This window comes from Ananas comosus, linkage group 14 (genome assembly GCF_001540865.1).
Source record: "Ananas comosus cultivar F153 linkage group 14, ASM154086v1, whole genome shotgun sequence".
Classification (NCBI taxonomy): domain Eukaryota; kingdom Viridiplantae; phylum Streptophyta; class Magnoliopsida; order Poales; family Bromeliaceae; genus Ananas; species Ananas comosus.
This window is the reverse complement of record NC_033634.1, coordinates 2559510-2575401: the sequence shown is the minus strand read 5'-3', so window position 1 is coordinate 2575401 and position 15892 is coordinate 2559510. Positions and strand designations below refer to the sequence as shown.

Here is a 15892-nt window from a genome sequence, read left to right as displayed (position 1 = left end):
TAAGTACGAAAATATTAGCATTTATAATAATATTGTACTGGGACTGAAATTTTTCAAAAATTAGTCAAAATTGGCCGTGAAAATCAGTTAGATCAAAGTCCTGTTCACAGATTAAGTTGTGTACTATAAATGAACAAACCGACGAGATCACGTGATCGATCAGCGCACGGCCGACAATCTGCCACGTCATCACCTCCCTCCCGCGGCCTCTAAAACCTCCACGTGTCCCCAATCGCTTCCACGGCGACAATTGGATTCTCCCACGTGTATTAAAGAAGAAAAAGAAAAAGAAAAAACAAAAAAGCGCCCCGGGTGGGGCCCGCGAGAGGCGTTCACACGTGGCGACCGCTTCCTCGTCCTCGGTTTCACATTGTACGTCGCGCGTGGGCCCCGCGAGTTCGGCGAAGTCCACGTCATCTTCGCCAGCTACAACGCACTCATCTCTCTCTCTCTCTCTCTCTTGTGGTTTCTTCGCGCGCGCGGGAACGGTGGCGACATGAGCATCTCTCGTTAAGATTCGCGCAAAAGTAGTTGGCATATCCCCTCGCTCTACAACTGTGCGGGGCCTCCCTCGCCCTTTCACCCCCCCCGAGGACTAAAATATCCACACGAGCGCGTGCTATCGTGCGCCGCCGCGTCCGCATAGAAACCGCTTGTGCGGTGAGAGCCCAACCCTAGTTATAATCTAAGGTTAATTATATAAAACTCCTTATAAATATATTGAATAATAAATATATTTTTATAAATTTAAATTTTTATATTTTTTTCAGTAAAATTTTAACGTCTTTAAATATATTCATATTGTTAGAATCCGTTAGAAAAAAAATATAATTAATTATAGATAAAATATTTAATTTTAGTTGGTGAATGAGGTAAATTTATATTTTTACTCCTTTTATATTATTTGTGATGGTAGACAAAAAAAAAATTGATTATTGAAAATTTTTAAAGAAATATTTTTATTTTATATAATTTTAATAATTGGGTCTTTTGAACGGATATATTTGTGATGATAAAAATATCATGCCACTTATTTTCTGTTAAAAAGTAAATAGTATTCTAACAGTAACAAATTAGAAAGATAAATATTAAGATCACTGTACTTTTGCTTTTGCATAAATAAATATGAAAGTTTAAACTTTTTAGGAATACATATGCTATTCGATATATTTACAAAGAGAAGTATAAAATTAATCCTAATTTATAAAAGGGGTGGATAACATCCCAAGTTTAATTTTGTTACTCAAACAGTTATTAATTCAACATTGGTAATTTTTTTAACTTTTAGAAAAAAATTTACTCTGTTTTTTTTTGTATACATTTGCTAAATAAATTTTTATCAATATTAATGTATATTTCTGAATAAGTTTTTAACTAGATCATTTTTTAATATAATATTGTATCAGAGTCAATTTTAAAATCCTTTGCTCTTTAGGCCCGGGAGTGTTAATATATAATCCTTAACCTATTTCCTAACAGGTCGCTATTTTGGGTCACAATCAAAAGTAAAAACCTGCAAATAGTGACCTTAAGAGTTTAAGGATCAAAATAAAGATTAACTTTAGACCAAATTCACTGGCACTAATATCTCGTTTGATCCAATCTCTCTTTCATCCAATATAAGATTTTTTTATCAGATGAAAAACCACTTTCTTTTCAAATATAATGACTCGACTCATTTGCCCTAATAGCTTGTCGATTCAGACCACCGACTAAAAATGTTTAAACCTACTTATCAGTATTAGTATTAGACTCTCTAAACTTCATATTCTTAATCATAATCTATCCAATGTGAGACTTGTGGGACGTCACAACATGTCGTCAATATATAACCCAAGCAAATTAGCTTGATCAAATTTACCAAAGTTAATGTCGAAGCTGAGTTCTCAGGTAACTCATTGAAATGGATCTTTCTATTAACTTCCATCCACCTTCAAGGCTCAACCTTTTGCTCCATTTTAGTAATCGCTATACATATCGTTATCAATGGCGACGCATTTAGTTTCGACTTGTCAATCACATTTTCATACTCAAAACTCTTGTACAATCGTCAAAAAGAGATCACAAACAAACCATCACTTTCGAGCCTAATTCAGGTTTCGATTTTTAAAACATTGGTATCAATAATGCGTTGTTTCGAATAACTACACTAGAAGAGATAAGGCCAAATTATATAGCTATTATTATTCTATGGGGCAATTTTTGGGACCCACCTCCACCCAAATCAAACATTGAAACTATAGTGTAATGGCCCATTTTTTATGTGCATTATTATCAACCATTAATATATACCATTCAAAAAGAGGTGAGCCCAAATACCCATGCATTAATATTATATAAGTAACCTAATGCATGAGGTGGGATCTTTCTCCCATGGTTCCCAATATATTATTTAACTAACAATTAATAAAAAGTAGTGCAATTAATGGTGAGCAGAGAGAGAGAGAGAGAGAGAGAGAGAGAATGGTCCAAAAATGGGGAACAGCTCACAACACATGATGGAAACTAGGTAACAAGGCATCTATAGATACACTATTGAATTCATTAATTGTATATATTTTTATATGTAGCACAAGCATATGTGTATTATTATTATTATTATTATTATTAATTTTCATGTAGGCTTCTTTGTGATAGATGTGGGTGCTTCTGCTTTAGAGGTTGAGGTGCGTTGTGACGTAGTAGATGAAACAAATTATTAGAGCAAAGTGAGAGGCATTAGTAGGAGTATTAAAAAAACACTAAGTATATATGTATATATGTATATATATTTTATACTATACTTGGCTGTTACGCTAGTGATTATGTCATGATAACAACTACTTGACTAGCTCAACAATTATTATCTTAATTATCGGCTCTAAACTCTGGGGATTTTATTTTCTGTTTGCATGTTTTACAAAGAAAACTTGCACTCTAAATTTTTGGATAATGGAATAATATAGGTATTAGTAGGGGTTCAAGATAAACAATACACAACTTATTCAAACTATGAACTATTCTGAGTCTGTTGTCTAATTTTTAAAACTTTGATTTTAGATTTTTCAATTTATTTGATTTGAATTGGCCGATGATACTTTAACTTCAAAATATAAGTTAATTATTTATTTTAATAAATTTATAGTTACGAGTATTTATATAAAGTATGCTAATTAAATATGTAAATATATATAAACACCGCATTCAAAATTTAAAGTCAGAGTATCATTGACTGAGTCAAATCAAACAAATTGAAATGATGATTAGTAAAATTAAAATTTCGAGAGTCCATAGTTCAGGTGAATCTCGTATATTTTTATCCAAAAAAGGGGTAGAATTGCACCGGGCACATAGAAAATTCTTTAGGAATCACGTTCATTTATATATATTTGAAATAAATTTTGCTAAAAGAAGCATTTTCAAAATGAGGATATAAGAACTCTTTTTTTCTCGTTCCAATTATTTGGGTTAAGTGGTATTATATTGGATCTTTTGAGAGTTCTACGGGGATATTAGGCCTAAATCCGACCCAATTAGGCCGAGCTTATGGGCCCATACAGGCCTAAGTACTACGTTCTTATGTATGTCAAATTGGACCGGAGCTCGGATTTTAAATCCACACTTTATTTCTTGGACCGGCTTGGACCGTTCATGGCCCAAATATTTATAGTCCACTGGGTTTATCCTAGCCTTTGAAGCGTATTATGTCTTTGGCTTAGTTTGGTATCCCGATGGGACTGCAGAAAATATATAATAACCGATTTATCGCGATATGCGGAACGTAATATTACGTTTAAAAACAAACGAAATATTTTTCTATCCTACATTCTCACCACACATAACACAATTTCCCAACAATCCCAAACAAAGCCTTTGTTTAGTTTTGTTGTTGAGTGTATTGTTGTTTAATAAAGCGATTTGTAAGTAATTTTATCAGAAAAGGTGAAATATATTAAGGCTTAGTTTGGTATTGAGGTCTATCTGACGCTGTTAGATAAAATGGAGTTAGGAAAAAAGTATATAAGAATATGTCTCTATTTACGGAAACAAATAGGGTATTTTTTTATCGTACTTTCTTACCGCACATAATGTAATTTTTCTGTAATTTCAAACGAAGTCTAAATATAATTTCTAACTTATTTTACAATTCAATCAAAATCGCTTAAGAGTTTATATTTATAAGGCTCATAATTTGAACATAATGGTCTCAAAATCATTTTGGGTTTCAGGTTGAGCATTATGAGATGGTAACTTTTTAAAGGATCTTAATATAATGCTTTTCTAAAAAATGCTATATCCAAATAACAATTTTGTCCCACATCCCAATTTTTTTGGGTAAAATTGCATGGAGTAATTTTAAGTACGATGTATTTTTTAAAAATTACCCCACCAATTTTATTCTGCTAAATAACTTATTAATTCAAGTAATTCAAGCTATTTAATAATAATTGGAGTACTGAAATTCAATGTAATATTTATTCTAATGAATTTAATTATAGTTTCTCACATGATTCATGTAATAACAGCTCAAAAAGTCATACTAATTAAAAGTAAAAAAATGCTAAAATAAACAATTTCAAAAATTACGTAGTTGTCCAACAGTAAGTATTTGTGTCTAACCAAGTTCTTCACATTCATTTAATTTAAATTTAAAAATTTGAAATTTAAAATTAAAAATTAAAAATTTAGTATACATTGCAGAGTTTTAGTAGGCCGAGTTGAGGCGACGAACGACTCCTCGCCAAATCTCACCGTCGATCAAATAAAAATAAAAATAAAAATAAAAATAAAAGAAAAATAACCACTCAGATCTCGAAGGCGAACGAAGGAAGAGAGAGAGAGAGAGAGAGAGAGAGAGAGAGAGAGAGAAAGTGAGGGAAAAAAAAAAAAACAGAAGAAAAAGAGTTCAATCGATTTGATTCGATCGATCGTTCGATCGGGAGAGAGAGAGAGAGAGAGAGAGCGCGATCGATCGAAGAAGAGGAGGCGATGCTTCCGACGGTGTCGAAAGGGCGAACGCCCTCTTCCTCTCTCCGACCCGCGCCGCCCTTGTTCCCCCAATACCTCCGAAGAATCATCAAGGTTCGATCCCTCCCCTCCTGCCTATAACTAGGGTTTAGATCCTCGTTGCGCAGCTCTAATACTCGAATTTTCGATCTATTAATGTTGATCTCAGTTCAGTGGAGGAGAAACGAGCATCTTGTTGTTTGCTAGATTGGGAATTGGTGTAAATGATCAGAAAATGGGATTGAATTGTTTCTGAAGTGAATTTAGATGCTAGGATCTGCATTTCTGTTCAATTTTGTGAACTAAGCTGCATAATTTATGGCCATAAGGTGGAACTCAAGTGCTAGGGGAGATCTACGACTGCTTGGATTTCGATAGGGTTCCATGTTTTGCAGTATACGAAAATTGTTATAATATTTATGTGACCGTACTCCATTTGATATGACATTGTCATCCGCCAACCTGTTCCAATGGAGTTATGCAATCATTCTGAATTTTTGGACCTGTTTGGGATGGCATAAAGTACAAGGGCTTTCTTTTTTTAGCAAACAAACTGCGAGATTCTTCGTACGCTTTTTGTAGAGTGCAAGAGTCTTTTAGGCTGATACAATCTGGAAGATATTCGTGGCTTCTCATTGTGCTATCATGTGCTTTTTTCTTGTGGTTTGATGATTATTGATGAAGCTTGTCCGACATACTTTCAATATTAGTACTCTGCAGATCCTTGCAAGTTTTTGTACTGGGAAGCCATTTTTAGATTGATCTCATGCATGTTGGTGAATAGTTCATGTTTATCATTATGTCTGAACAGACTTCTGTCGTCTCATCTTACTTGTTAATTTTTCTTATCGTAGTGGCAACAAATGGACATCGAGTATACATTCTGGCAAATGCTTCATCTTTGCACCTCGCCGAAAGTTGTGTATGCATCTTTCCTTATTCCATTTCATTCTATTCGCATCGGTGAAAATACTTATTTTATATTCAGGTTTCATGCTCAAAGTTATAGTTCAGAACTTCAGATGGATGTGTATGCAGTAATTAAGATATACAGTAGAATTTTAGCAAATATTTTGTCAGATTAATGTACTTGCAGCGTTAATGAATATTCTAGTATGTTTTCTCTTCCGTAGAGTATAATGGGGTTCTTTGGACATCATACCTGTCATTGCTTGGCAACCTTTTTGTTGCAAGGACTCGTTGGTGCAACATGTTCGTAGTGTCAATCATATATATAATGTTATCTGACGGTTGATAACAAATTTAGTGAGTCTTTAAAGCCGATGGGCATGAAATGGCTGATTAATTGGTTAAGAGTGCATTCAACAAGATGCAATAATCTTTTTTCTGACATCTTTGGTTTGCTTTTTTTTTTTTTTTAAACTATTCCTTGGTATTATCTAGTAAAAAGGCTGATTTGTATTATGTCTCTTTTTCTTGCATGTAATGTACTCTTTTGGACAGCTATCAGCACACAAAATATCATAAACGTAAGTGATCTACCTTTAACAATTCTGATGTTAAGAGTGCATTCCAATTTGTGGAGCAATATTTATAGTTACACATCTTATATAATATGTATATGGTTAATTAATATCTTTATGGTAACGCATATGCACTCTCTTTAGTCATTCATGTTCATAAAAATGTTCCTCCTTATTGTAAGAAATCATATATGCATGAACTAATATTAATTGTCCTGTTCTCTTGAAGTATTGTTTATTTCTATGGAACTTATAGTTTTCCTTATTTTCCAGAAACAAAGAACCAATGGGCTCGTGATGATCCTGCTTTTGTCGTCATCTTCTGTCTTTTTCTTGTGTTTGCCACTTTAGCTTATTGTGTTGCGTAAGTTTTTTCTTTCATATTTATCTATTTACCTGTTCGATTTTTTTTTTTTTTTCGTTTCTAGTCAAAAAAACTTCACAACTTGTAGAAGAGGATATATTTTGGGTAAGAAGAAATATTTTTGCACGTCCTTTAATTTTTGGAGTTTCCTCTGATGAGTTATTGACTTATTATTATACTTATTGCTTTTTTTGATTATTTGTTTAATATTGTTATCAACGTATACATTTTCTTCCATCAAATCAGGTATGGAGATAGTGCAGCACATACCGTTTTTACAATTACATCTGTTGTACTTGTCCATTTCTTATTAGCTGGAATTGTTTTGGCCACATGTTGTTGGTAAGATTTTGAATCTTGAACGCCCCTAGGCTTTTTTACATCACAGATTTTGACTATCAGTTATGGTTGTATATAATGCTGCTGCTGTCAGCAGCTTTAATGGCATGACATTGTTTTAACTGCTTTCAAAAGATTGTACTTGCACTTTCGAATACAGTAACCTGAGTACTTAAGTGCTTTTATAGTTTTACCTGTATTTTAATGCTTGATTTTCATGAATGATGATGCTATTAGAAATGTTTCTTGCATCTTCAAATTAATTTGGTGTATAATGACATCTAACGAGGTAGCTAAGAACTTGATATCCTATCTATGCCTCAGTTTACACAGTATCCTCCAATAGGTGATTGCATCTGAAGAATCTAGGTATCGCTGATAGTGCACGAAGTGGGCTTTGTTGATACTTGATGGCACTAAAGTTTGACCAAATTTTACAAATACAGGCACTAAATTGAAACTTAAGCTGTATGTAGTTTAGAGACTAACCCTATTGTGATGGTGGCGCTCCCTGCTTTCAATAGGTTGTCCATGCTTTTATCTATTCATTTTGGATGTCTGTTTGATTACATAGAGCACTTGCATAGCTCCTTTTCTTTTCCTTCAGGAACCTTGAGAACTATTCATCACTTCGTAACTGCATTTCTATCTCAACTGGTTCTTGAGTGGTCCTAACCAGAAAGAATGCTCATGTGGTCTGTAAAATTGATATTATATATATGTAGCTGTTAGACTGTTATCGTGCTTTTAAAAATGATTATGGTGAAGGTTTTTTTTTTTTTTAAGAGAGCTTGTATTTTGATTTTTGGAATATGATCAGGTCTGTGAAGATTAATTTCTAATGGATTTCCTCTTAGTTTTCCTCTCTTGTGAGTGTACATTTCATTTCAAATCATTTATATTGTATATTCTTTCTAACTATGTTGGAACCTGCCTTTGTTAATTTTGTTTTCAAAGCAAAATCCAACAGTAACTTCCTATTGCCTACTCTTGTAATTGACTAATTAAAACAACCTTTTACTAATTTGTATGGATCTTTCAATCTATCATAGTAGAGTACTTGTGGTTATTATTTTGATTTCACCAAAATATTAGTCATCTTTATTGCAATATTTAGAGGCAATTGCTATTTCAGAAAAGTAATGTGCGATTTTGATGTTTGCTGTAGGTTTCTAACAAATTCGTATTTGCGTGAAGAGGTGCCTAACAGCCATGTTGTCGAGCAACGTGTTGAATGGTATCTCATGGAGAACTCATAATTTTATATTCTTGTGCATATATTTGGACACCACACTTCAAATAATCATATGTTCCTTCTAGTTGTTCTTCATTCGTCTTTTCTATTATTAACTAAATATCTGAGGGAAGAACTAGATTTGCTTTAAAATATATCTATTTCGAGAACTGAATAGCCCCATAGGGAACTTGAGGGGGAAGGCCAGCACTACTTAGAGTAAATTGTTTGTAGAAGATTAAACATAGAACGAAGGGTCTTCAAGTGTTCATCATATCCCTGTTAGTTTCTTAATTGTTATATTTATTTACTATGATACCACAAATAACTTATGTATCTTTCTTTCCTTTAGTCTTGCCTGTATTTTGGGGGGGTCATATCATGTGAATTACCTGCTGTTGGCATTATCACAAACACTATCATAAGTCGCTGTTTTTTTCTCCCCCCTTTTCAGGCTATATGCTTTTGATGTTCACTGCAACTCATTCTTTCCAGCATTCATCTTACTTTACGGTAATTTTATCATTTTATTTTGTTTTCAACAAAATCTTGACATTTATATTAAATATTATTTGCAGTTATCTGAGTATTTTTCACTGACTACTAGTTCCTCTCACAGTAATTCACTACTTTTTGTCTCCTATTTTGGTCGCACATGGCTTCTTTCCCGTTCTGCTATCAAATTTGCTTTTCATGGTCGCAATCTCTTACTACCACTATCTGAACTTCCTAGGATATGATGGTATGTAAAACATTGTACTTACAAATGCACCCAATAATACTAATGATTTTATTTTTTAACATATGATTTCTTGGTCTTGTATTCGTTGCTGCAGTCCTTCCGTTCTTGGACAGAACTACTTTCTTCTTGTACCCGATTGGGCTCGTTTTCATCCTCTCCCCTCTTAGTAAGTATTAGCATTATTGCTGGACCACATAAATCTAAGTTTAAGCCCTTCATCTCACCATGCTTTTGTTCATTTTTTTTTTCTACTTCATAGTGATACTCATTGGGTTCAATCCGACAAGACATATTCTGAGCTTGTACTTCAGTTAGCTCCAACTTTTTCTCCGGCCGAGGCAGGAAAAGTACTCTGGCGAACTTACTAATGGCAGGTCAATACACACACTTGGTGAGGAAATGGTTTATTTAGTAGATCTCTGTTCTTTTGTGTTCTCCTTTTTGCAAATCAAAATCGACGCAACGTCAAGCAAATTTGCAGCATTAATCTTTGTAACGTGCGAAGCGATCATTAAGCGAAGCCGACTTGAAGTTGATCATTGTAGGAAAAGGGGGAGGCTTGTCTTTCGTTTCTTTGTCGTCGTATTCGGGTTTTACTTGTTAATGTTTTCCTCTTTCTCGCGCATTCGGTGTTTAATGTAAAAATTTACATGGGTTACTTCGCATTATAGTGATACAACTAGATTTTGATCTTTAAGAGGATCAGCTAACTCACTGGCTTAAATCTTACTATTAGAGATTTGGGAGCATGCTGCAACAATGCTATGGTGCAACAATGTTTATGTTAGAGCATGATCTAGGTTTTTCTTTCTTTTTTTTTTTTTTTTTTTTCCAGAAAATGAGTTTGTTGATAGGCACGTTGTATTGTTCTCTTTCTCTCTTTCATTTTATGCGTATGTCTGCATAATGCAAACTAGCCACTATGNAATTAATTTTCCAGAAAATGAGTTTGTTGATAGGCACGTTGTATTGTTCTCTTTCTCTCTTTCATTTTATGCGTATGTCTGCATAATGCAAACTAGCCACTATGGTATGTTTTATTCCTTATTTAGTCCTACTTTGCAGTTCATCTAGAAAATTAATTTTTTGCAATATTTTTTAAAAAACCAAACATCCTTTTAACAAGTCAGAGACATATGTTCTTCATGTCACTTGTTAGCAATGGCCACCGAAGAAGCGTAACTATATGCTTTTATGCTTTTTAAGTAATGTTATAACATTGGAGTGATCGGAAGTGTTTTTGAGTTTATTTTTTGGAATTTTTAAAATATAAAACTATATTTTTAGTCAATAGGTTACCAAATTAGCCTTGATATTAATTAATTCATACTTAGTACTACATACTTAATAGTGAATAATTAGATGGTGAATCGCGAGAGAGTGACTGTTGGTGTACTAATTTTAAACATTTTAGATTTTTCGTAAATGTCACAACAAAGTTGATGCGAAGTTAAAAAATTCTGATAAATTTAGTCCTACATGTAACTAAATATAATGAAAAATAACAAAAGAAAAGGTACAACTCCGGAACCTTCTTTGGCACCGCGTGTTTGTGATCAGAATAATGCATCTTATTAAAAGAAAAAGAAAAAAAAAAAGAACTTACTATTTAGGTTGCATGTGACCATGTCATTATTTGTAGTCATTTTTTGTAGTCATTTTACTTGTCCATGCCCCCTCAACTAGTGCCCTACCACCAACAATTTATTATTATTATCATCAACATCATTTGTTATCATATTTATTATAAATTATAAGTAAAGTTCTTCAAAACCTCAACTGCTGCATCCAACCACAACATCACACATCAAATTCCCAATTTACTAGATTCTCAGAAATTAATCTGGTAAAAACTTGTTATAGTTTTCCAAAATTTTATAAAATTAATAAGAAATTTGATATAATTTTTAATTAATTTAACTAAAATCATTAGGATTTAAAATTAAAAAAAAAGATTAAAGTGAAGGAACCATTTACACATGTAATAAATATAGTGAAGGGGCTTCCGCACATTCTCCCCGAAAGAAAAAAAAAAAAAAAAAAAAAAAAAAAAAAAAGAACATACGAGCGTGCTCACGTGGATGGCACGTGGAGGGCCCACCTAACGGCCGTTANCGCTGCTGCCTCTCCTTCGACATGGGCCGCGCGAGCTTCTTCATGGTCTTGCGCCACCGCGTGCGGCGCCGTCGCCGCCGCCGCGAGGAGGCGGCGGTGTCCTCGTGCAGCCGGTGACCCTGTTCGTGCCTTCGTAGATACGTAGTGGTGGTGCCCTTTCCTTTTGGGATCTCTCCATGTTCTTCCTCCTCTTCCCCTACCCAACCCCCCCTCTGGACTCGGCGGCGGCTCCCGCTCCACCTGCCTAGCGGCCCGCGCCGGGGCCCTCGAGCTCCCCCGGCACCGCCGCCACCTCTCGCCGCCGCGGTGGCTCCTCCTCCTCCTCCCTAGCCGCCGGTAACCTAACTCGATCCCAAAACCAAAGGCCCCTCTCTCTCTCTCTCTCTCTCTCTCTCTCTCTCTCAACGCCCTCCTCCTCCTCGTCGCCATCCTCTTCTTCTGGGCCAAATCCGCCTTGCTCCTCAACAGGTTTGATTCCCTTTTTCCTCTCTAGATTCTTCTCATTTCTAGATCAGTTGTTGTATAGGGGATTGTCGATCTCATTGTTGCTCTCAGTAGAATTTGTTGGCGTGTAGTATGATGATGAATTGATGATCTATTGCTACTAATTTGGACGTTTTAGACCTCTGCCGCCGCTTCCGAATCTGGAAGTGTCCGATGAGGTCGTAGAGAAGGCTGCGAATGAGGCCAGAGTGTGGATCAACCGCGTGTTGGCTATTGGCCATGACATTGCCATTAAGCGAGATAGGAAGGTGTTCCTTGAGGTGTGATTCTATTTCCCGTCACGAATCTCTGTTCTCCTTGTGAGCTTGCGGTCGTTTTGTGTATAACTTCGATCACTCTCTTCGTACAGGTTATCTTGGTTTTGTGGCTTGTTTCGTATATTGGAAGGTTCTTCAACTTCCTTACAGTTGTCTACATTGGTGTGTTCTTAGTTGAATTTTATTTTACAGTGATTCTGTTGGTATCATTTTTGCTTCTTGATCTGTGTCTAAAATGTCGACTTTGGCTTTTTTACAGGGATTCTCCTATCTCTCACTGTACCTGCTCTGTATGACAAATACCAGGATCATGTTGATGAGAAGCTTGGTATTGCACACAGTTTATTTTTGAAGCAGTATGACAACATCTTAAGCAAGACTGGAGAATCGAGAAAAGAGAAGAAGACCCAGTAGCCGCTTTACTTTCTGGTGCCTGGACAATTTCATGTACGAGTTATAACTCACTCTGAAGTTAACACATTTATGTCTCATCTTTATATCTGATTTTTGTTCTAGTGATTCATTGCATGAACATCTGAAACTGTTATGTAGGATAATGAAAATTTCAAAACATTATGTGCAGATTATTTGACATATAATGTGGTCTGCGTACAGGCAAGTACGACCATAAATAGCATAGTTTGATGCAAAAAAGTAATTCTGACCAGAACGTTACCTCAGGGCTGTTTTCCTGGCACATTTGAGTCTTGATCTCTTTCGTCTAGAGAAGCTTTAATCGGACAATTTCTTGAGTTTATGCTAAACTACAACCTAGTAGGTATCACTCTTCCTAGTTATGAGTCATAGCAGGCGTTTGGGCTGTCCTAAGTGCACCTCAGCCGCAATTCGCAAGTATAAGTTTGTAAGAGTGGAGACATTAGCAATTTAGAATTTGGATTGGTATCTGGAGAAATGATTTTTCTTTCCTCGTCATTATGGACTGATAGATATGGTTTCCACAAAAAAATGATTCTGTATTTTTTGACGGAAGCTATTTTCAAGGATTTGAGCCAACAGCCTTGGTGCTGTTGTAGCCGTTGGCAGAACTAAGTTTCTACTTTCACCAAACATGGTGTATGGATGAATTGCACATATATAAGCCAATCCAAATGCCTGTTGTGGCTTGATGGCAATAGTTATTCTTTCAATATTATACATTAGAAACTTCTGGAGTATTGAATGAGTTGAATTTGGTTGAAATTGTATCTAAATTTGTTCAAGGGGCCGCCTCAATTTTGATTAAGCTTTGCTCCAAATATGTTTGTCCTATGTGTTGTTCCAATGCTTGTCCAAGCAAGTACTTAACGTCCTGTGGTCCATATTATTGTGCAGCATCCTCTCGATCCCACATGCTGGTTTTCTGTGTTGTCACAGTTCATGGTACACATATACATTGCCTGCAGGTTTATTGCTGGGACTTGCGTACACATTTGTGGTTGGTTAGGGTTCTTCCTAGTGCATGTTAGATTTTTCTCATGAGCATTGAGTAATTTCCAAATGTTATACTCATATTTTGCCTCTTTTACCTTCTTCCCTATTCTTTTTGCAGTTCTTTTGGCATTCGTGAAGCTCAATATGGTTGAAAGCATCTACAGATGCATTTCTTTGCTTTTGCTTGTTAAGGAAATAAGAAGTTACTGCCATACTTTTGTTTTTTGCCATCAAACAAAATGCTGTATATACTGGTTTGCATATAATCTGAGTTAGCAAAATTGAATGGTTTGCATATAATCTGAGTTAGCAAAATCGAGGAAGGTCATCCCTAGGTGCCTCTGATGGCATTGTCACAACATCACATATAAGATTTTCCTTCATCATCAGTTTTATTTTGAGTTGCAAACTTCTTTGCTTTCATTTCGTGAAGCCTCGTTCGTTTAATTGTCCTGATGATATGGGAGGTGGAAGGCTTAAAACAGGAGATTATGAGGACCAGTGTATTGCACTGATGTAGAACTAGCTGATAGTAGTGATTAAAATAGGCGCTCTCCTTAGCGCCTACGCGCGAGGCTCACAGGCCTGCGCCTTAAGGCTGCTCAGACGAGGCTATAATAATTTTTCAGTTATATTAACTTGGGGGCCAACAAGTTATGTTTATCTGGATGATGATATGAAACTCTAGTTGGTCCATTTCTGGTGTTCTGATAACTAAGCTAATTATAGCCAGGATAACTTGTTTATATCCTGTGATTTGATCAGGATACAGATCATTATCCTTTTTCATCATTATCACTCTCTCTCAAGCCTCTTCATCATCTTGTCTCTCAGTGCGCTTTTGCACAAAAACACGTGACATGTGCTTCTTTCTATATCTAGGCATTCATTTAATGAAGCATGCATATTCATTTTGGTTAATCAAGTAAAAACATATTATGTATGAAATCAGGCTGCTTCTATGAACATCATATCATAATTATGCAAGTGCACGGCTTAAAGTACTGTGCTATAGAGGTCCATAAATTGTGATTTTTATTGCTCTATCTATAACAGACGCTCCAGGTTTTAGTCGATGCTATATTATTCTGAACATCATTTGATGGAAGTTCCGTTAGATCCAATATGTTCTTACCCTTTGGTTGTAATTTATTCCCAGGTGGGCATTTGCATCTTCAACAAATAGTGAGCGCACTTTAAAGGGTTTTGGGCTAAATGTAGTTGTAGATCACTGATGAAATTATGGTGCCATTCATCAAATTGCAGAACATTCGGCAGAAATCGTGTCGACTTCGATCGAACAACTTTACGAAGCTGGTTGAGGATATGTCTATTTCTCCAATTATAGCATTAAGAATTTCCCTATTTTGGGGTGTTTCATAAAGTATTTCTTTTGCTGCTGTATTAATTTAGACAGGTTTTGTCACTGGTATCACAATATTGATATTTTTTTGGGATTCTATCATCATCTTAATTTTATATTTTATATGGGCACGTGCTTATATGCTTTGGTTAGTTTTTATTTGTTATGAACATTTTTGATCTGGTTTGGTTGTATCCAATTGGTTCTCTCATTGAATTTCCTAGGGAGTGTTTGGTTTCCTAAAAACTATCCTGTAAAGTAATTTTCTGGTCCAAAAAAAAAACTTTTTCGTTTGGTTTTTAGAAGAACTACTTCTGATTATTATTATTATTTTTTTTTTTGTTTTTGTTCACATCTCGTGGAAATATAGTACTGCATGCTTTCATTTCTTAAATTTTTTATTTAAAAAATACAGATTATAAACAAGTAATTATAATTTTTTTTAAAAAAAAAATAAATTTTTTTATACTTTTTTGATGAACCAAACACTGCTGGTCTCTTAATACCCTCTTCAATTAAGGATAATCAGAAGCGAAGCAATAATTTCTGTGCTCTTGAGTTCTTAAATCCTGATGTTAATGGGATAGGTACTTTTTTTTACCAATTATTTTTGATATCATCTATCTAATGATTAATCATCATTTCATAACGAATTTCCACAACAATTTATAAGAATGTAAATTATTTTATTTCTTGTTAGAGAGTATTTTAATACCATGCATATTGTAACATATATTGTAGCGAGTGATTACGATATATAACAAAAGTATTATTATTATTATTATTTTTATATATTCTCGTCCCAACTCCAATTCACCTATTAACATTAGCATTAGACAGACCCCGCAAGGTCCTTATCTTTGAATGAAAAGCACTTTTTAAGGAAAAAAAATTACATTTATATAAAAGTGAAAAAACCCAAATGAGGCATTTATTTTAGCCTTCTTTAAAGCATTCAACAAAAACTTTGAATCACAAAGGCTAATTCAGATGCAGGATCCATGAGAAAAGCACTTAGGCAATATTGCAATCCAAAACCCGTGTCACCATGCAACCACCACACACACCCAAAA

General features: G+C 34.9%; 2 protein-coding genes across 3 annotated transcripts; both read left to right on the top strand.

Annotated features, from left to right (window-relative positions):
* On the top strand, window positions 4805–9878 carry LOC109720286 (protein unc-50 homolog). Of its 2 annotated transcripts, XM_020247296.1 has the most exons (10): window positions 4807–5061; window positions 5841–5908; window positions 6451–6476; window positions 6744–6834; window positions 7081–7176; window positions 8342–8410; window positions 8862–8920; window positions 9027–9149; window positions 9244–9315; window positions 9409–9878. In XM_020247296.1, exons 1-10 carry the CDS (start codon window positions 4969–4971, stop codon window positions 9462–9464), a joined length of 753 nt encoding a protein of 250 aa, XP_020102885.1. In that variant the 5' UTR covers window positions 4807–4968; the 3' UTR covers window positions 9465–9878. The 2 variants fall into 2 exon arrangements, with proteins under 2 accessions (XP_020102886.1, XP_020102885.1); XM_020247297.1 differs by lacking the exon at window positions 7081–7176 and having other exon boundaries at window positions 4805–5061.
* Window positions 11667–14971, top strand: LOC109720285 (reticulon-like protein B11; the record flags this gene model as incomplete). The annotated part of the gene is given in 5 exon segments (XM_020247295.1): window positions 11667–11732; window positions 11887–12028; window positions 12118–12187; window positions 12285–12472; window positions 14616–14971. Coding segments are annotated over 4 exon segments (433 nt in total), but the record flags the coding sequence as incomplete, so codon positions are not given.